This window comes from Hemiscyllium ocellatum, chromosome 9 (genome assembly GCF_020745735.1).
Source record: "Hemiscyllium ocellatum isolate sHemOce1 chromosome 9, sHemOce1.pat.X.cur, whole genome shotgun sequence".
NCBI lineage: Eukaryota > Metazoa > Chordata > Chondrichthyes > Orectolobiformes > Hemiscylliidae > Hemiscyllium > Hemiscyllium ocellatum.
In genome coordinates this window covers 60,186,097-60,208,307 of record NC_083409.1, presented here as the reverse complement: position 1 = coordinate 60,208,307, position 22,211 = coordinate 60,186,097, and the positions used below count along the sequence as shown (strand labels likewise).

At 42.7% G+C, this 22,211-nt stretch overlaps 1 protein-coding gene across 2 annotated transcripts in view; it reads left to right on the top strand.

The window, feature by feature from the left end:
* The first annotated feature begins 9,828 nt into the window (after positions 1-9,828).
* Positions 9,829-22,211, top strand: part of wls (Wnt ligand secretion mediator) — a 92,264-nt gene continuing 79,881 nt past the window's right edge. For both annotated transcript variants that reach the window (XM_060830402.1, XM_060830403.1), the window contains exon 1: positions 9,829-10,085. In XM_060830402.1, the coding sequence (XP_060686385.1) occupies positions 9,980-10,085 (106 nt within the window). In that variant the 5' untranslated portion in view covers positions 9,829-9,979. The remainder of the gene's footprint in view (positions 10,086-22,211) is intronic.

Here is a 22,211-nt window from a genome sequence, read left to right as displayed (position 1 = left end):
GCAGCATTCCCAGTATAGTTAATTTAACTTGAGTCACATTGTAGTTCTGAAATTAAATTAATCTGAACCTCTTGACGGAGCTGGAGTCTGGCAGGTGCCAAACTGCCAACCACTCAGCCTAAGCACATACCACGCTGCCTCCAGTAAAATTTAAAAATTGATAATGTATTTAATTTTAGATGAGCCTACATCACAAACCTTTCAAAGCTGTATTTAAAATGGAGGAAGCTCTGGATTAAAGACATTAAATTGAAAGGCATGCCAGTTTGAAAGATAACAAAAGCATTGAGCAAGTCTCAAGCTTTGGCATGGATCTGTGTATGTTTGCAATTTTTTAAAAAAGGCTATGCAGTATACAGTTCCACCATAATCCTGGACCATTGGAGATGACCAGGTAATTCCATATTAATCACTCCTGGATACTGTATTATTGTAAATAATTTGGATTGTTGATAAATTGTGAGTAGTTATCCTTCTCTTACAGTATTTTGCTGGAAAGATAATCCTGCTGCACCTGAGAGACTGGTTTTGCTATGAACTCAGTTATTAGCTCACTAAATTAAACCCCACAAATCTCACCCAACTCCAACTCATCAGCTGATAGATAAATATTTATGCTGCCTGTTTTTTAATTTCTAGTTTTCTCCTCTCTTCTATGTGTGATGTTTGTTGTGATAACGATCATCAGCAATAACTTTGTTGTGACATGGACAAAATGTCCTAGGGATCTTTTGGTGAAGTGTAGTGTCACTACCTTTGAGCCAGAAGACCCAGCTTTAAATCTCACCTGATCTAGTGACATAAGAACCAGGAGGAGAAATAGCTCATTTGGCCATTTGGGCTACTCAATAGGATCATTGCTAATCAAGTTGTGTTTTGTCTTCAATTTTCCAATCTAACCTGATGACAGCAAACAGCAAGACAATGTAATCAAAGTAGAGGACAACAACCTCGAATATACTTTTGTCCTCTCTTTTGGACACACATCAGCCATGTGTAACAGTGGCTATTGGCTGCTCAGGGGCAAATCCTCTCATAGATACAGCAGCATTCAGCAATTTTCCTTACAGCAGTGAAAAACCACTGGAAGTTTTTGGGCTTTCCTATTCAAAGACACAAGAATGAATGCAGTTTTCCATGTCATATCTAAGAGTTCAATATGTTTGTCAGTTTCCATGCAACAACAGCATATGATTAAACATTTATGTCAGATTTGCTAGTGTTGACCTCAATATATCTACTACCAAATCAAACTTGGAAGAATCAAAATATCACAGAGTATTCTCCACTCACTTGGGACTGTTTCAATACAGGAAGCTGAACTTTGGTGTCAATTTAACAGCTGAGGTAATTCAGTTCATGATCCAGTCTACACTTCCAAAACGTGAAGGCATGCTGAACATCGATGATGAAGTTCTCATTTATGGTCACACTGAAAGTGAACTCAAGACATGACAACAACCCTTTAGAGAATGTAACCTCATCTTCAATAAGGACAAGTGTTTGTTTGATGAAAGCAAAATCTGATCCTTTGTTCATGTGTTCAATAGTAAAGAAGTATCACCCAAGCTTTGGAAAGCTGAAGCTCATTTGGCCTCAGCTATTGCAAATGCTGCAGATCCTACAAATATGCAGGAAATTGAGATTCTGTCAATAAACATTGACAGAATGTTGCTTTATTTCTGACCTCACCGTGCATCTGCCTCCCTATCCGATCTGATCAAAGACACCACAAAGTGGCGGACAGTACATCAACTAAACCACTTGTACACCAGAGCACACTGCACATAGTCCTATTTCAACCACAGAAAAGTACTTTATCTTGTGCTTTAAGCCAAAATTGCTACCTGCATATTAAGATACCAGGTTCAATATGGGTGTCTGCACATACACTATCCCTGTTGTTACTTGCTCTATATCGTTAAGAAAGGGTCTTCAGCTTCTTACAGACTGTAGTATTCCTTCATTTACAGCTGTACCATGCAGGTTATTAAATGTAGCTCTCTAGTGTAATGTTTCTGTTTACACATTCTGTTTACACATTCATTCTAGACTGGTGCTTTCCTTCTTATTGATGCCAGAGTTGTGTGATCAGTTACATCATTATGATTTATGTAAAACATATACCATGAAAACCAACAGTTCATTGTGTAAGCAAGAACCCTCTCTCCAACAGTTGCTTTGAGTGTTGTCCTTATGCAAAAAGACAAGGTAGACAAGCTATCAAAGCAGATCACTAACACCCTCATAATAGCATCATTTGCAGAGAGAAACACTCTCAATCACATCATAAACATTCTATTTATACGGAAACATTTTAAGTAATAATTGATCATAAACCACTAGTACTGAAAATGTGTTGCTGGAAAGCGCAGCAGGTCAGGTAGCATCCAAGGAACAGGAAATTCGATGTTTCGGGCACAAGCCCTTCATCAGGAATCTTTAGCGCTTATGCCCGAAACGTCAAATTTCCTGTTCCTTGGATGCTGCCTGACCTGCTGCGCTTTTCCAGCAACACATTTTCAGCTCTGATCACCAGCATCTGCAGACCTCACTTTCTCCTCGTAAACTTGTTCAACAAAGCAGATAACAAGTCACCTAATCAAATAGAGAGTTTGATACCCAAACTTCAAGATTAAAAGTTTCACATTGAGTATCAACCAGGCAAGGTCAACCCAGAGGACTGTCTGGTATTGCACTCAATGCCAACAGTCAGATTTACTATTGCAGAAATTTATAAGGCTCCTTAGCCAGCACCTTCTAAACTCATGACCAATACCATCTGGAAGGACAAGGGCAGCAGATACTGTTTCAGAATTCTGGAACACAAAGTATTTTGCTTTTGTCATGCCAATATAAATGTTGCTCTACTGCGATCTATAATATAGTATTGTAAGTTAAGTGTTCTGAAATTAATTGTAACATCCATACTACCACCTTGGCTGAGATCTTCTCAGTAAGCTCAGAGCAATACAGAAAATGGATTGTGTTGTTCCAGTCATGTTCAAACCTTTATTTTCTGTTTGTGTATCAGTTATCCATTGGGTTTGGAAGAGCAATGGCTGTCACTAACAATTGTGCATGTCCACTACCGCTAAAGATTCCTTGCATTTTCCACTGCTGATGGTTGTATAAACTCACCACCCAGTGATGCCTGTGCAGATTTACAAATGGAGACAGTTGTTCACACATGAGCAGCATCACCTCATTTATATTATGTTCCTGCCATTGATATTGATGTTATCAGAGTTAATGGCATTTTAATAGAGAAGACTGGTGTACTAAACCAAAAATTCATTTACATAATAAATTACAAAGTCTTAGAAACATTTCCCTTTAATATTTTAACTGCTGAAAATCATTACTACTTAAGTTAATTCTTTTCTTTGCCATTCACATGTTTTCAGTTTATTTGTCTATTATTTGAGCAGTCATATAGAATGTTTCACTCTCTTCTATCATCATAGTCTCACAATGGCTCAATGCGTACAGCTGGTGTAGTCATACAGTACATAAAAGCCTTAAATTCGATCATCCATTTATACAGAATTAGTCAATCACAGACAAAAACAGTTGGGGTAGTACATTTGGTCCCAGTTTTCCTAGGCTAGGGACAGAGGCTAATGTCTAGCCAATGATTCCCCCCTGGAATGTATGTATGCATTTAATAAATGGAGATTTAATCTGCCTGGCTATGACACGTCTTTGGTCAAATAGCTCAGGGGCACTGATGATATGCTGAAGTTGAAGTGTTTTTGATCTAAAACAAAATGTCAAATTGCTGTGTCTCACTGAGGGGGAGCACTTGAAAAGTTGGTGCCATTGATCTAGAATAGTCTGCCACTTTGGAGCAGCACATTTATCGATGGAATTGTGTAATGTGCATGACTGAATATTGCAATGTTAAATGCAAATCCAAGCTCTGATCTATAAAGCCAGGCAGCACTATTTTATTTGTTCTTGTATTTATCTTTGGCTGGTTTATCTTTTTTGATTGTTGTTATCCCATAGTTTTAGAAAGGGCTGATTTTTGCAATGTTGTTGGAGGGGAGGTGATAGCCTGGTAGTAATATCAGTAGACTATTAATCCAGAGACTGACAATATTTTGGGTTTGATTTGGGTTTGAATACCATCAAGGCAGATGGTGGAATTTGAATTCAATAAAAATCTGGAATTAAGAATTTAATGATGACCATGAAATCATTGACGCTTATCATAAAAATTCATTTGGTTCACTAAAGTCCTTTGGGATGGAAGCTGCCATCCTAACCTAGTCTACCCTACATGTCACTGCAGACCCACAGCAATATGGTTGACTCTTAACTGCCTTCTGGGCAATTAAGGATGGGTAATAAATTCTGGCTGAGTCAGCAATGTCCACATCCCAAGCACAATACAAAAAGTCCACAAACATAACATTTAATTACTAGGATGCTCAACTACATACAAATTAATGAGAACTTGGATTGAAAAGTTATCTTCAGTCCTTTCAGCTTCATGGTAGATACCAATGTTATGACAGAAGCTTGGATACTCCAGCAGTATGGTACTATGTTAAAGAACCGTGAGAAGGTAGGTTACACTGTGTTACATTAATCTAAATCAATATGCTGCAATGACTGCTTATTTCACATCCACTTCTTGTTTCTCTTTTATTGAAGGTAGCGAATGTGTTGGCAAACTCTTTGCACATGTTAACAATCTGTTTATAGTGTTACAATCAAGTGATGAGGAGTAGAATGGTCTCTTTCTTCAACTACTTCTCGTTGACCACAACGGGCTTTTAAAAAAGGATAGGGTTGTGAATACAGTAAGTGGCTATTCACACATTGTCACTGTAAAATGTAGAAACAGGCAGGTTTTGCTGTACTTTTTTTAAAGGAAGAACATAATATTTATTGTACTTAACCAGGGATAATAAAAAATTGTAAAACATACTGGATCTCACACACAAATGCACTCAAGCTTCAAAACACAAACACACATGCACACACAGACACAGAGTGGGAGGACAGATTAAGTGGTCTTATTAAAAATCCAAAAAGAATTAAATATATACAGATTTTGGACATTGAAGATTTGAATGATTTGAGCCTGAGCTCAAAATTCCCACTAGATTCGGTGTGAGACAATTTAAATAAGTTGAGAGACAATGTATCTCTTTTTACAGAGTCAGCAGCCTCTAGGTTGGCTCTCAAAACTCTGACTTTGTTGTGGACGGTCTAACAGGAGACAGGGCTCGAGCCTGCAGGCTGAATGGAGAAAGGAAAAGTTCCACTATGGGAATCTGCTTCTTGGGCATTACTTCGGAAGCGACGGCTTACCGGTTGAGCTCTATTCTGCTCTGTGGGACTTGATTGGCCAGGACCTGCTGGAAGTGTATGTCAGTATGCTTCTGGCAGGTACCATGGGTGAATCCATGAGGAAAGGCATCATCACCTTCACCTACAAGCAGAAGGGGGAGACGGAGGAAATCAGAAATTGGAGACCAATCTCACTGTTGAATGCGGATTACCAAATCTTGTCAAAGGTCATCGCCAATCGGGTCAGGTCTGCTCTGGGAGCGGTGATTCACCCTGACCAAACCTGTGCTGTACTGGGCAGAAAGAGCGCTGAGAGTCTCGCACTCATCAGGGATATGATCGCCTACATGCAGGACGGACGGGGGTGGGGGGAGTGGACACCTGTCTCATCAGACTGGACCAGGAGAATGTCTTTGACAGGATATCGCATAGTTATATGAGAGATGTTCCCTCCAAAATGGGCTTTGGGGAGGGAATCTGCAATTCGATCAGACTGCTGTACACCAACATTGTCAGTTCAGTCTCAATCAATGGGTGGGAATCAGATCTGGAGTCAGGCAGGGCTGCCCCCTCTCTCTCTCTCTCCTGCCTTGTTTGTGTGCTGCATAGCGCCATTTGCCAAGTCCATCAGGAAGGATGCGAGCCTGAGAGGGGTGACTATTCCTGGCAGCAGGGGCCTACAGGTTAAGGCTTCCCTGTACATAGATGACATCATTGTTTTCTGCTCAGATCTGCTGTCTGTGCACAGATTCATGTGCATTTGTGACCAGTTCGAACGGGCCTTGGGGGCCAAGATAAATTGAGGCAAGAGCGAGGCCATGCTCTTTAGGAACTGGGCCGACCAATCCTCAATCTCCTTCACCATCAGGACTGCCCACTTGAAGGTGCTGGGTATTTGGTTCGGAGGGGCTGGGGCGTGCGCCAAGTCTTGGGAGGAGCGTATCAGGAAAGTGAGGCAAAAACTGGGCAGATGGAAGCTACGGTCGCTCTTCATCGCAGGAAAAATCCTGGTCATCAGGTGTGAGGCACTGTCAGTGTAGTTATGTGTGGCACAGGTCTGGCCTATTCCCAGAACCTGTGCCGTCTCTGTCACCCGAGCCACCTTCTATTTCACATGGAGATCAAAGATGGACCGGGTCCGAAGGGACTCGATGTATAAAGATCTGAGAAACGGGGGAAAAAACACACCCAATGCCACCCTCATCCTGATGGCCATCTTTGTGTGTGGCTGCATCAAGCTGTGTGTCGATCCCCGATATGCAAACATCAAGTGTCACTACGTACTGAGGTTCTACCTGTCCCCGGTGTTGTGAAAGATGGGCCTGGCCTCGCTGCCGCAGAACACTCCAAGTAGTTGGACCGTTCTGTATCACCTATCCTTCGTGGAGAAGTTTATGCAGAAAAACACCTTTGACCACAGGTCCATCAGGAAGTGGTCAGCATGTAATGTCCTTGAGACCCTTCAGGAAAAGGAGAGGGCGGATCCTGTCAAGCAGTTCCCTGGGCAGACTGTCAAAATCATTTGGCAGAATGCCTCATCGCCAGAACTTTCCAACAAGAACCAAGACATGGCTTGGCTGGTGGTGAGAAGGGCTCTGCCTGTGAGATCCTTTATGCACGCCCGGATTCTCTGCCACACCGCATGCTGCCCTCGAAGTGGCTGCAGACGGGACGAGACAGTCACACAGCTCCTTCTGGAATATGCCTATACAAAGGAAGTCTGGAGAAGAATGCAGTGGTGTTTGTCGAGGTTTGTCACGAGCAGCTCCATGACGCAGGACTCCATGCTCTACGGTCTGTTCCCTGGGACGCACTCCGAGACGAACATCAACTGTGCCTGGAGGATCATCAACTCGGTCAAAGACGCTCTTTGGTCTGTCCAACACCTGTTGATCTTCCAGCTGAAGGAGCTGACCCTGACTGAGTGTTGCGGACTGGCATATTCCAAGGTCCAGGACTACGTGTTGAGGGACTCACTGAAGCTTGGGGCAACTGCCGCCAAGACGCGATGGGGAAAGACCACCGTGTAACATCTGCCTGCCAAAGAAAGAACAGGGGGCCCATTCAATAAGTGGCCTCCACTGAAGCCTCATGTAAATATAGGGATGGTCAATGTACAGACCTGCATATACGAATGATTAATTCTCTGTATGTAAAGAAATGGAATGTATACGTATGTATGGCATGATCAATTGTATAGATATCAAAATAATTTTATGAATAAAGTATATTTTTGAAATAAAAAAAGTACTTCTGCTTCTGCAGTGACTCATAGAAAGCAGTTACTTCAACACAAAAGAGTCAAATGATCCTGTCTCTCCAACTGACCAGGTACTTGAACCTGGTTATGGTTAGTGAACTCCGGCTCCATGGTTTACATAATTAGATTATAGCTGGGTAAATTCATCTCCCAGCCAGTATTATAGTAAAAGGAATTACAGTTCATGCTTTGTCCTTACTGAATTGAACAACTAAATGATTGTTTGGAAATCTTGGGAATGGGTTAGAAGGTGACCCATTCATACTCTGCATGACAGTTGTCACTGTCCAGGCTTTTTAAACAGGTCTAACTCCATTTGGATGGCATGAAAATGATCAGCCACCTTAGAAATTGCAGTTTCAAGTCACTGGAATGCTTGTTCAGTCTTTTAAAACTCATTCAGTGGCTTTCAGTCAGTAAATACTTAGTCATTTTTTTATTTGAATCATGACTTTATGACAGTAGCCACACTACTTAAATGTATGTCAATACAGGGAGTGTTTCCTAGTTGTGAAAGATGTATAGATGAACCTGATCATGCATTGCCCTAACTCCCCAACATCCAGCAATGTTCAATTTCAGCAAGGATCACTGGATAACAAATAAGAGGGGTTACTTAGCTGATTTAATTTCATTCCTAACTCAACTGTACCGATGATAACTGAATCACACAACACTTCAACAAAACTGAACAACCTTAACCACAGGAATGATAGAATTTTGAATTTTGCTCAAAGATGTCTTGTGGAACATTGAGTAATGTCCTTGCCTCTGAGCCAGAAACTCCAGTTGCATGGTACATGTCCCATTCCAGACATTGATGGCCAAGAAAGGTGCATTCATAACATGGCTAAATAGGTTGAGTGCCAATCTACAAATTCTTCCACCATATTGGACTCTTTAAGGGCCAGCTGGCTTAGTTGGCTGGATGGCCAACATGGATCAGGATGGTGTCGCCAGCATGGGTTTTGACCCCTGTTTCAGCTGGAATGGATTTGGGACTCACCTCCTTGCCCTTATGGCTGAGTTCATAGCCATTGGCCTGTTAATAGGCAGAGGGTGAGACATCTGTCTCCATCTGAGAAGAATACCCACTTCCAGGAGATGCTGGGCATTTAATGACCAACAACTCTCAAATCCTAGCAGCACCCTTAGCGTGATGTCATGAGATAGAAGATAGGTCTGATCTATTTGAATGTCAGAGAAGGATTGATTCACTCAATGGTATACTCCTGCATTCATTCCCTATAAAAGAAGGGGAGTTGACGCTGTCCCATATTTATTTCCTAATCAACATCACCATCGCAGATTATTTGGTCATTACCACATTGTTGTTTGTGTGCTGTACACATTCAGTGCTGCATTTCCTATATTAAAACAATGACCACACGAACAAAAAGTACGTCATGGCTGTACAGTACTTTAAGTCGGTAAATGTGTCGCTGGAAAAAAGCACAACAGATCAGGTAGCATCCGAGGAGCAGGAGAGTCGACCCGTCGGGCATAAGCCCAGCTTTGAAACGTGCGATGCTTGTGGAAAGTACTGCCCTAATTGAGTCTTTCTTTCAAGTATTAGTTCTATAATTATCGGTGGACCGTCTACAAAAGAAACAGATCTAGCCATTATCACATTCTTGTTTGGAGGACCTTAATGTGTGCGCCTTGTTTGCAACATCTGCAACAGTGACTATACTTCAAAAACACTTTGAAGTAAAGGACACTGAGGTTTGGGAACGGCGCTATATAAGTGTAAATCCTTCCTTTTATCCGGTCAAAAATTCCAGAGGCAAAAATCTGATACATTCAATTATGTTCTCAGAACAGTCACAGGAACCACTAACCGGCAAGGTAAACAAGAAGAAAAAAGTGTTTGGTCCATTTATTCTCCCCTCCTGAAAATATAGCTTTAATTCTAAATGTTGGCACTATTTATCTGAGTATGATGCCATTCCATCATAAGGCATCTTAGTTCCAGCAGGATGCCCTCATGAGGCTCGTTGATCTTCGCGGCTTTATCTGGGAGTTAAATTGTCTGTCAGCATCCCTTCTTCACAGGTACGACACGGCTGAGCATATCCCTAACTTTGCGGCTTGATGGTTTGGCCTTTTAAAATTGCCAATGAATTGCAGCGCTGGCAATCAAGTTATTTGAGATACTGTAGCAGTCGGCCGAACCAGATCTGGGAATGTGGCAAGTCATGTGATTGATTTTTTTTGTGTGTGTATCTGTGTTGTCGGTTTCCCACAGCGCCCCTTAAAAAAAAAGCCTGAAGGACGAGAGAGAGGGGGAGCTCGCTTGCAGAATCACAGCTTCCGACACTGGAGCTGCGACCAGATCCTCGCTTGGATTAAATTGACTCTAATTCAATTAGTTACTGTCACGGCCTGAAAAGAGTGAAAACAGGGTAATAAACGATGGCAGGCGCAATTATAGAAAATATGAGTACAAAGAAGTTGTGCATTTTTGGAGGGATTTTGCTGGTTTTCCAAGTAATTTCCTTTCTGGTGGGAGGTTTATTCGGTAAGTGGCTTCTACTTGTCGCTTTCTTTTGTTAGCTATTTATTACAGTATCGGTAGCAACGTACTATGATCTAATTAGTACTGCCATTGTACTTGGAGAGAGGAACTGCATGGGCTCTTTGTAGCGGTTCAGTCTTGTGCGTAAAGTGGAAGAAAACTTTTGGCCTACTTTCAGTATCAACTATTTTTTTTTCGGAAAAACAAAATAAAAGGGGGAAAGTGAAGCATGGCGACAGAACCTTGGGAGAGTGGCAATTTTTACTCCCGTTGTGGACAGTTGTACTTGGAGCGGCTGCTTTTGAGGGAAAAGTGCAGAAGAAAATAATTGTTCTTTGAGGAGTGGTTGCTGTGTGGTGCGGTTCCAATTGATTTTGTTTTTGGTTCCGCCAGTCTGGTGAAACGGGCTGGAATGGGGGACGAGTGAATTGCACCAATTTCTGATTTCTCCAAAATTCTGTGCTCGTTTCGGCTTACGAGGGTATTCAAAATAATTACCTACGTCTTCTAAATCCGAGGGTATTCTTTTGAGTACTAAACTTTTTTGAACCCCATCTATATTAAAAAAGAAAAACTTTTTTTCTTTTCTGCCTTTTGTTCTCGCTCCAGTCCAGTTTCTGAACTTCTGTAGCTCCACCTTCTCCGCCTCCAGTCGCGATCGAGGCGAGACGCTGCACTTTTTTATGGTCGAACAGACTTCCCGGTGTTTGTGTGGAATTTTTTTGAGGGATTGGGGATGTGGTAGCGGAAGAATCTTTTAAAAGGGTCGGACAGACTTTTTAATGGGCTCCCAGGGAAATCACTTCGCAAACTCTCTCTCTGCTTCTCTGGAATTATTTGTGTAACCGAGGATTCAGCCTCCCCAGGACGAATTCTGCAATGAGAAGCCCAAAGCGCCTCCCTCTGTTTTGGGGGAGGGGGAGGGGATGGGGATGGGGATGGGGGTGGTGGAGGAATTGTCCTCATGTTGTTGGATGGAGGGTCTGGGGAGGGGGAGGTGCCGCTCATTTCTTAAGCCGGGGAAGTGACCTGGCGGTTCCCGGCCCGAGCGGACGCGGTGCCCGGGAGAATGATGGAGCGGAGCCGGAGATACCCCACTGAGGCCGGCTCCGGCGGTCATACTCCGCCGTATTGCAAAAAAACGGGCAGATTCAGGCTGGAAGGAGCTCTTTCTCCCCCCCCCCCCCCCCCCACACACCAAACCGCGACCAACGCGTTCCTCCAAAACACCCTGACTTTTATTTCACATGTTCAAAAGACTGGCCCGTGTTTGGTGATAACTCTCTCTGTTTCATCGAGTCTGCTCCACCACTCGATCATGGCTGATAGTTTCTCAACCCCATTCTCCTGCCTTGTCCCTATAACACTTGATCCTATTACTAACCACGAACCTATCCATCACTATCTTAAATACCTTCAATGGCTTGGCCCTCCGCAGCCCTCTGTGGCAATGAGTTCCATAGATTTACCACCCTCAGGCTGAAGAGATCCCTCCTCCTCAGGTCAGAGGAATTCTAAGCAGTGGTCCCACAGGTCCTAGTCTCTCCTACTTGTGGACACAACATCTTCAGTCCACTCTATCCGAATCTCTCAGTATTCTATAAATTTCAATTAGATTCCCTTATCCTTCCAAACTTCAGACTCTGAGACCTCAACTGCTGCTTATGTGACAAGTCCTTCATTTCTGGGTTCATTCTTGTAAACCTCCTCTGGACACCTTGCAAGGCCAGCATATCCCTCCTGAGATATGGAGACCCAAACTGCTAGCATAATTCAACTATGGTCTGACCAGAGACTTGTACAGCCTCAGCAGTGTATCTATGCTCTTGTATTGTAGCCCTCTTGAAATGAAGGCTAACATTTCATTTGCCTTTCTAACTGCTGACTAAACCTGCATGTTAGCCATAAAAGAATTCCGAACCTGCTCTCCCAAGTACCTTTGTGCTTCAGATTTCTAAAGTCTTTCCCTATTTAGAAAATAGTGTATGACTTTTCTTCTTACAAAAGTGCATAACCTCACACTTTTACATATTGTATTCCAACTGACATTTCTTTCTCTGCTCCCCTAACCTGTTGAAGTCCTTCTGCAGCCTTCCTGCGTCCTCAACACAATCTGTCCCTCCAGCTATCTTTGTCTCATCTGCAAACCTAGTAATAATGCTCTGTTCCTTCATCCAGATCATTAATGTATAATGTGAATAGTTGTGGTCACTATACTGACCCCTGAGAATTCCACTAGTTAGCAGATGTCATCCTAAGAACGACTTTTTAATCCCCATTCTGTGCCACTCAGTCAGTCCTCTATCCATGCCAGTATCTTGCCCTGACACCCTGGTCTCTTACCTATTTTAGCTTATTCTGGTGCGGCACCTTTTCAAAAGCCTTCTGGACATCAAATATAATTCCTATTCACTGGGTCTTCTTTGTCTAACTTGCTCATTACCTCCTCAAAAACTTCTAACACATTTATCAGGCATGACCTCCCTTTGATGAAGTGTTGCTGACTCAGCCCTATTTTACCATGCACGTCCAAGTACTGTGCAATCACATCCTTAATAATGGATTCAAATCTTGTGAATGACTAAGGTCAGGCTAACCAATCTATAAATTACTGTCTTCCCTTCTTAAACACGGATGTTACATCAGCCACTTTCTTTTTCTGGCTGACTCCAGTGACTCCTGAAAGATCATCACCAATGCTTCCACCATCTCCATGACCTCCTTCAGAACCCTGTGGTGTAGTCTCATCAGGTCCTAATGGTTTATCCACCTTCAGACTCTAGCTTCCTCAGGACCTTCCCTTTAGTGTTAGCCAGTATAGTCACCTCTGTTCCCCTGACTGTCTTGAAGTTCTGGTGTGCTATTAGTGTTCCACAGGGCTCTGTCCTTGCGCCTCTACTGTTTGTAATTTTTATTAATGACTTGGATGAGGGGATTGAAGGATGGGTCAGCAAGTTTGCAGATGGCACAAAAGTTGGAGGTGTCGTAGACAGTATAGAGGGCTGTTGTAGGCTGCAGCGGGACATTGACAGGATGCAGAGATGGGTTGAGAGGTGGCAGATGGAGTTCAACATGGATAAATGTGAGGTGATGCATTTTGGAAGGTCGAATTTGAAAGCTGAGTATGGGATTAAGGATAGGATTCTTGGCAGTGTGGAGGAACAGAGGGATCTTGGTGTGCAGGTACATAGATCTCTTAAAATTGCCACCCAAGTGGACAGGGTTATTAAGAAAGCGTATGGTGTTTTGGCTTTCACTAACAAGGGGGTTGAGTTTAAGGGTCGTGAGATCTTGTTGTAGCTCTATAAAACTTTGGCTAGACTGCACTTGGAATACTGCGTCCAGTTCTGGTCGCCCTATTATAGGAAAGATGTGGATACTTTGGAAAGGGTTCAGAGGAGGTTTACCAGGATGCTGCCTGGACTGGAGGGCTTATCTTACGAAGAGAGGTTGACTGAGCTCAGACTTTTATCATTGGAGAAAAGGAGGAGGAGAGGGGACCTAATTGAGGTATACAAGATAATGAGAGGCATAGACAGAGTTGATAGCCGGAGACTTTTTCCCAGGGCAGAAATGACTAACAAGAGGGGACGTAGTTTTAAGCTGGTTGGAGGAAAGTATAGAGGGGATGTCAGAGGCAGGTTCTTTACACAGAGAGTTGTGTCAGCATGGAATGCGTTGCCAGCAGCAGTTGTGGAAGCAAGGTCATTGGGGACATTTAAGAGACTACTGGACATGCATATGGTCACAGTCACAGAAATTTGAGGGTGCATACATGAGGATCAGTGGTCGGCACAACATCATGGGCTGAAGGGCCTGTTCTGTGCTGTACTGTGCTATGTTCTATGTTCTACTGTGGTGACTGATGCAAAGTACCTATTCAGTGCCTCCACCACTTCTTTGTTCCACATTACTACTTCTCCAGCTTCATTTTCCAGCTGCCTGATCATTCATGCCTCTCTCTTACATTTTTATATATCTAAAAAAACTCTTGCAATTAATTATTTTACTACTAGCTAGCTTAGCCTCATATTTCATCTTCTACCTTTTTATTGCTTTTTAAGTTTTCCTCTGCTGGGTTTTAAATGGCTTTCCACTAATTTTCACTACATTGCTTTCTTTCTTTTGCTTTTCTGCTGTCCCTGACTTCCCTCATCAGCCATGATTGCCTCATCCTTCTCTTAGCATGTTTCTTCTTGTTTGTGATGAATTTCTACCATGCCTCTTGAATTACCTCCGGAAACTCCGGCCATTGCTGCTCAACCATCTTCCCTGCTAGGCTCCCTTTCCAATTAACTCTGACCAGCTCCTCCCTCACATCTTTGTCATTACATTTTTACTCCATTGTAATACTGTTACATTTGATTCAAGCTTCTTCCTGTTGCTGCAGGGTGAATTCTATCATATTGTGGTCCCTGCCCCCAGAGATTCTTTGACCTTGAGCTCCCTAATCAAGTCTGGCCTCATTGTTCCTCACCAAATCCAGTATTGTCTGTTCCTTTGTGGGCTCTACTACAAGCTGCTCCCAAAAAATACCTTGGAGATATTCCCTGAATTGCTTTTCCTGGGATCTGTTACCAATTTGATTTTCCCAGTCCAGCTACATATTGAAGTCTCCCAAGGTTATTGTTATCAGACCTTTTTCTTACATATATGATTTTATTTCCTGATTTATTTTCTGCCCCATATCCTGACTACTGCTAGGAGGCCGATACATTAAAAAATAAACTCTGATAAAATTTACCTATGTGGTTCCTCAACTATATCCACATCGATCCTATGCCTTCCAATCCTATATTGTTTTTGCTATTAGATTAGTTTAGATTAGATTAGATTACTTACAGTGTGGAAACAAGCCCTTTGGTCCAACAAGTCCACACCGACCCGCCGAAGCGCAACCCACCCATACCCCTACATTTACCTCTTACCTAAGACTACGGGCAATTTAGCATGGCCAATTCACCTGACCCGCACATCTTTGGACTGGAGGAAACCGGAGCACCCGGAGGAAACCCACGCAGACACGGGGAGAATGTGCAAACTCCACACAGTCAGTCGCCTGAGTTGGGAATTGAACCTGGGTCTCAGGCGCCGTGAGACAGCAGTGCTAACCACTGTGCCACCGTGCCGCCCATTTAGAGTCGGAGTTGTAGAGATGCACAGCATGAAAACAAAGCTTTCAGTCCAACTTGTCCATGGGGATCAGATATCCTAAATTAATATAATCCCATTTGCCAGCATTTGATCAATATCCCTCTAAACCCTTCCTATACATATACCTATCCAGATGCCTTTTAAATGTTGCAGTTGTACCAGTTTCCACCACTTCCTCTGGCAGCTCATACTGTACGTGCACCACCCTCTGCGTGAAAACGTTGGCCCTCAGTCCTCTTTTAAATCTTTTCCCTCTGACTCTAAACCTCTGCCCTCTAGTTCTGGACTTCCCCCACTCCAGGGAAAAGGTGTTGCCAATTTACCCTATCCATGCCCCCCCGATTTTGTAAACCTCTATACAGTCACCCCTCAGCCTCCGACGCTTCAGGGAAAACAGTCCCAGCCTATTCAGCCTCCCCCTATAGATCAAACCCTCCAACCTTGATAACATCCTTATAAGTATTTTCTGAACCCTTTCAAGTTTTGCAACATCCTTCCTATTGTAGGGAGACCATAATTGCACACAGTATTCCAAAAGTGGCCTAACCAATGCCCTGTACAGCGGCAACATGACCTGCCAACACCTGTACTCAATGCTTAACAAGATGGCAACCCCACTGCACATCCTTTCAATAGGACCTGTATCCTTGGATATTTAGTTCATACTGGACATGAAAACAAATCAGGTGTCTGCTGAATTGCAGCATTTATTCTCTTGAACTATTGCAAATAGTTTTATTTTGCAAGTTAAAACCACGTTTCATTTAGAATCTCTCATTTAGAATCTCTCATCTGCTGATACAGCTCTGTTTCAACTTGATTTCTGAGAGTCTCACATGTCTGAGCAAGTTCTGTGTTATTCATTTGAGGTGTGGCAGTACTGGCTGGCCAACATTTATTGCCTGTCCCTCCTTGCCCATGAGAAGGTGATGGTAAGCTATCTTCTTGAACCGCTGCAGTCAATGCGCAGTGGGTAGACCTACAGTAGTTTTTGTGTTGCTAGGTTGAGCAGTCTCATTGGCTCCAAAGAAAATAGAGCCTGTAAGATTGAATATGGCAATCGCAGATGGGTTGTACAGTGAACAGAGTTGAAAATGTGTTGCTGGTTAAAGCACAGCAGGTCAGGCAGCATCCAAGGAATAGGACAGAGTTGACTGACGTTGAACTCTAAAGTGACAAAGTTCTGCATGGAATTGGTGTAAGACAGAAAGAGTTGCTTTGCCTGAGATTATTTGGCTTGAAAGGATTGATTCCAGGTCTGTTATTAGCATTTCATAAGGAGAGAAATTTTGTTTAAACTATTGAATACCTTTTTCCCTTCAGCATTTTGTTGTTTTTTGTTTTGGATGAGTTTGAGGTGTCAGGTAGCTGTATATAAGCAGTGACAGTACACATTGTATTGGGTACCAAACTATTTTTCTTCCCATTCTACGTTTAGGCGGATATCGATAATTAATGTAAATTTTCTCAGGAATGACGCTAACTAGTATACCAATTGAGTGGAGTTTCAAAGACTTTGTTCAGTGTGCATTAAGCTCAAAGTTTGGGGCTGTTTATTAGCCACCTGATGGCTGTCCCCCCTTGGGATTGGGGGGAACATAAGCCAATGAGTTTTGGAGTCTTGGTCAGAGCACAAATGGGAGAAATCAAAAACAAATTGATCTTCTCTTGCAGACTCATATTGGAACCTGAGTCAGGCAGGTTTCAGTACTTCAAGCTGTTACGTCACCCTTTTCTTTCCCCTTAATCAAAACTGCAGCAATAGTTTGTCACAGAATACAGTTCTCCCTTGCCTCCAGATTATCCGGCTGAACGATGCCACAACAGTTAAACTGTTCCATTATGGTTAAGTAACTTTGGCCTGTTTTGGTTGACTTGTGTTTGTGACTGGTAAAATTACAGCCAATTCCAGATAGCCTCCTTCTTCCTAGATCACAATTTCCCCTCTCACGTGATCAACGATGCCCTCCAGTGTATCTCCTCCTCTTACTGCACCATCGCCCTTGAACTTGACCCCTCCCAAAGCAACAAGGACAAAACCCCCATGGTGCTCACCTTCCACCCGACTAACCTCTGCATACATTGCATCATCCTCTGCCACTTCCACCACCTACAAACGGACCCCACCACCAGAAACATATATTTTCCTCCCCACCCCTATCAGTATTCTGGAGATACCATTCCCTCCGCAACTCTCGTCAGGTCCACCCCCCACCCCCCCCAGCCCTCACCCCACTCCCGGCACCTTTTCCTGCCACTGCAGGAAGTACAAAACCTGCACCACACCACTCCCTTCACCTCCATCCAAGGCCCCAAAGGATCCTTCCACATCGAACAGAAAAAAGTTTACCTGTACCTCTATTAATATCATCTACTGTATCCATTGCATCCAATGTAGTCTCCTCTACATCGGGGAGATAGGATGCCTTCTTGCGGATTGTTTCAGAGAACATGGTGGCTCACTGGTTAGCACAGCAGCCTCGCAACATCAGGATCCCAGGTTCGATTCCAGCCTCTGTCTGTGTGGAGTTAGCATGTTCTCCCTGTGTCTGCGTGGGTTTCTTCTCACAGTCTACAGATGTCGAGGTCAGGTGAATTGGCCATGCTAAATTGCCCATAATGTTAGTTGCATTAATCAGAGGGAAATGAGTCTGGGTGGGTTACTCTTTGGAGGGTCAGTTTGGACTAGTTAGGCCGAAGGGCCTGTTTCCACACTGTAGGGAATCTAATCCTAATCTAAAACATCTCTGGGATACCAGCACCAACCAACCCCACTGTCCCATTGCTGAACACTTCAGCACCCCTCCCACTCCGTCAAGGATATGCAGGCATGGGCCTCCTCAATCACCAAACCTTTACCACGCCTGGAGGAAGAACCCCCCCCATATTGCACGATGGAACCCTGCAAGCACATGAGATCAATGTGGATTTCAACAGTTTAATCATTTCCCCTCCCCCCACATTATCCCAGTCCTAAGTCTCCAACTAGGAACTACCCTCCTGACCTGTCCATCACTTTTCCCATCGATCTGCTCCACCCCCCCTCTCCAACCTATCTCTTCCCCCTTACCATCACCTACCTATCACATTCCCAGCTACCTGCGCCTCACCCCTCCCTCTCGTATATTTCTCAGTCCCCCAGCCCACATGCTTTATTCCTAATGAAGGGCTTCTGCCCAAAACGTCAGTTCTCCTGTTCCTCGGATGCTCCAGCATCACACTCTCGACTCTGATCTCCACCAACTACAGTCCTCACATTTTCCTCCAAAATTACAGCCAAGCCCTTCACACACTGAATTGCATCTAAATATTTATATTCTTGGTTAAAAGGGGTGTATCTGTACTTTGGGAAAACATTAGACAAACTAGTCTGTTTCCTCAGAACTTGGTTTCGCAATTCTTAATGTGGTGATGATTTTCCACATATGGTGGCCATCTGGCTGACCATAATAATACAGTTTCAAATGAAGAATTTGATTCATTTTGTTCCTGTCATGCAATGGTGGCCACAACCATAATATCTCTTTGTTATTGTAAGACCACAAGTTATGAGGAATCAATTTTTAAAAAAATATTAGAAAATATGTTCTGTGGAAAAGATATTTTCAGTTGAGGCTTATTTTCGTTCTGCATTTGAGAGAGAATTCCTTTTGTATGTTGGATCTGTGGTGGTGGGTTTTATTTTGTTTCCACAGTTGCAAGTAATTTAATTATTCCTTGGGGTTTCAAACAGTTAATTGTAATAAATTGGGAAGAAAATACATTTTATATGTTGAGGCTGAGATTCCAATCTGTTATCGCAAACAATCCTGTCTTTCTGATTTGATTGTAGCTAATAAGGTGGATTTAGAGACTGGTCCTCTGTCAACTCCCTAAGTCATGGATGTTAATAAATAAACTTTCCTTTAGTTATTATTGTTTTTCCTTGGAGCTTTTAATCTCTGTTACTAGGCAATATTTTGCTACCTGTTGGACCAGTGTGCAGCTATTTGATTGGGGCATGTCTCTTTGCCTTCATCTAAAGTATTGGGCAGGTGGCATCAGATGGTGAGTAAAAGAATTAACTCAGGCTTTTTGTTTTCTTTGCCCCAATTTTGAGCTAAGTGAGTTATGAGGCATGGCGGAGCCCTGCTTGAGAGCTGCAGTTTGAACGTTATAGATATTGAACCTGGGCCTTCCTACTTTCACTGGGTCTTTCTAAGTTCAGCCATTGGTGAAATCAAAAGGTTATAAATGATTAGGTGCTAACACCCATCACCCTTGCACACTTTCTTTACCGTTTCCTAACATGTATAATTAATATGCTGTTTTCTAATAGCTACAACAGTAGTATGGATAGGGTTTGATTATTTGTGAATTGCTCTGAATTTTTTTTCAGCCACTTCATTGTCTGGGCTTACATAAAAGAGTGTAATTTAGGCAAGGCCACTGATAGCTCTGGAACCATACCTACCAAACATTAGTCTCCAAATAGTGGAATGCACTTATTGCAGCACACATTATATATCCTGAGAACATCTATATCAGTTGTACTGAAGACTTGCACTCCAGAATGAGTGTGCCTCTAACAAAGCTGTTCCATTACTGCTACAATAGTGGGATCTATGTGGAGAAATTCCCAGTATGTCCTGCCCACAAGAAGCAAGACAAGTCCAGTTGCCACCATATCAGTCCATATTTGATTATCAACAATGTTATGGAAGGTATCATTGAAAATGCTATTAAGTAATACTTAATTGCCTGTTCACCAGTGCTCATACTGAGGCCTACCACAGCCATTTGGCTCCAGTTCACATTATAATATTGATCTTATCAACAAAAGAGCAGAATTCTGGAGGTGGTGCGAATGACATTGTGGCAGTATTTGACCAACTATGGTTTTAAGTATTTCAAAAGATTGAGGTCTATGGAATATTCTTTTTAAGCAGGAGTCCTACCCAGCACAAAGAACAACAATTATGGCTGCTGGAAGCCAGTCACCTCACTCTTAGGATATTTCAGCAGAATCTGCACCATTCATGACTTCTCAGAAGTTGAAGCAGTCTGTGTCCAAATGCAGTCTATGACCTGGATGATATTCAGGCTTGGCAAGTAACACTTGTGCCACATAATTCCATGTAATGAGGATCTCCAAAAGCAAATCCACCCATCAACCCTTGATGCTTAATGGCATTACTATAATTGAACCTTCATCAATGAATATCCTGTGGGTTACCATTGACAAGAAATGGACCTGAACCAGCCATGTATAATACAGGCAACAGCAACAGTGCGAAAGCTGGGAATTCTGGGATGGTGATACTCTTCCTGTCTCCCTACATTGCTGCGGAGGTCAAGAGTGTGGTGGAATACTCTATGCTTGCCTGGATGAATACAGCAACAAAATACTATAAACTCGACCCATCCAGAGCAAAACTCCTGTTTGATTCAATACCCTATCCATCAATTATAGCATTCACTCCAACTGTCACAACACGAATCTGCAATGTGTATCATCTAAAGCATGCACTGTAGCAACATATCCAGGTTTTTTTTTGGCAGAACTGTGCATGTTCACACTATTGCTCAGAGCAAGGGGAACACTTCTAATTGCCCTTAATATGTTTTCAAGGACGGATGATTTCTGTCGTTCCATCATAATTGGTTTAAATTCTTCATTCTTCTGCTCTAGCAGTGCTTATGTGGGAGTGGCTTCAACACATGTTTTGTAATAGATTAGATTAGATTAGATTCACTACAGTGTGGAAACAGTAGTTCAAGAGGGTTCACTAACTCTTTTTCTGAAATGTCACATGGGATGGGGAATAAATGCTGGTCATGTCAGTGCTCACACTCTATGAAATTAGGTTTTTCTGAAAAGTGCAAATCATCATCCTTTTTAAAATTTGCAAAAGAGACTGAGCCATGAATACTCTTGGACATTTTGAATATAAGACGTATATGTGCCTCTTTCAATAGAGGAACTCCATTCTTAAACATTTTTCTTGCTTAGATTGGATCTTGATGATACAGCTTTATAAAATGGATTCAGTTAACTCAATTTTTTTGTCTATTCTGTCATTGAGTTTATTTTCTGTAATACATTCCTTTCACATTAGTAGCCCTGCTACATATAGATATAGCTTTGTCCCATTGCTGTAACTCTCTGTCCTTTTTAACTAAATACTTTTGTTCAGTATTGCAGTTGATCCATAATTTTGTTTTGATTGTTTCATAGCCATAAGAACATACGATAGGAGCAGGAATAGGCCACTTGGCCCCACAAGCCTGTCCTGCGTTCTCTAATATCATGGTGATGTGCACCATCCTGAACTTTACAGTATTTCAAGAATCTGTCCACCTCTTCTTAGAATACTTTCAGTGATCTCTATCCCAAAGAGTTGGGGAGGCTACAACTTCAGGTATTCACTACCCTCTGTACAGTAAGAAATTCCTTTGAATCTGTTTTAAATGAGAGTTAGAGTAAGGGGTCAATTCTGCTACCTCAAATAAGAGCACAATGTCTTCTCAACATCTGCCTTTTTTGATCCCACGGAATTTTGTATGTTTTAATAAAATCATCCCTACATTCTTCTAACTCGAGTGAATGAAAGTCTAAACTATTTAACTGCTCTTGAAAAGTCAACCCTTTCCTCAGGAATCAGTCTTGTGAATCTCTTGAGCTGTCTCCAATGCCAACTTATCCTTTCTTTAATGCAGGAACCAAAACTGTGGGCGGCACGGTGGCACAGTGGTTAGCACTGCTGCCTCACAGCACCAGAGACCCGGGTTCAATTCCCGCCTCAGGCGACTGACTGTGTGGAGTTTGCACGTTCTCCCCATGTCTGCGTGGGTTTCCTCCGGGTGCTCCAGTTTCCTCCCACAGTCCAAAGATGTGCAGGTGAATTGGCCATGCTAAATGTTAAGTAAGAAGTATGGGTGGGCAGTGGGTCGGTGTGGATTTGTTGGGCCGAAGGGCCTGTTTCCACACTGTAA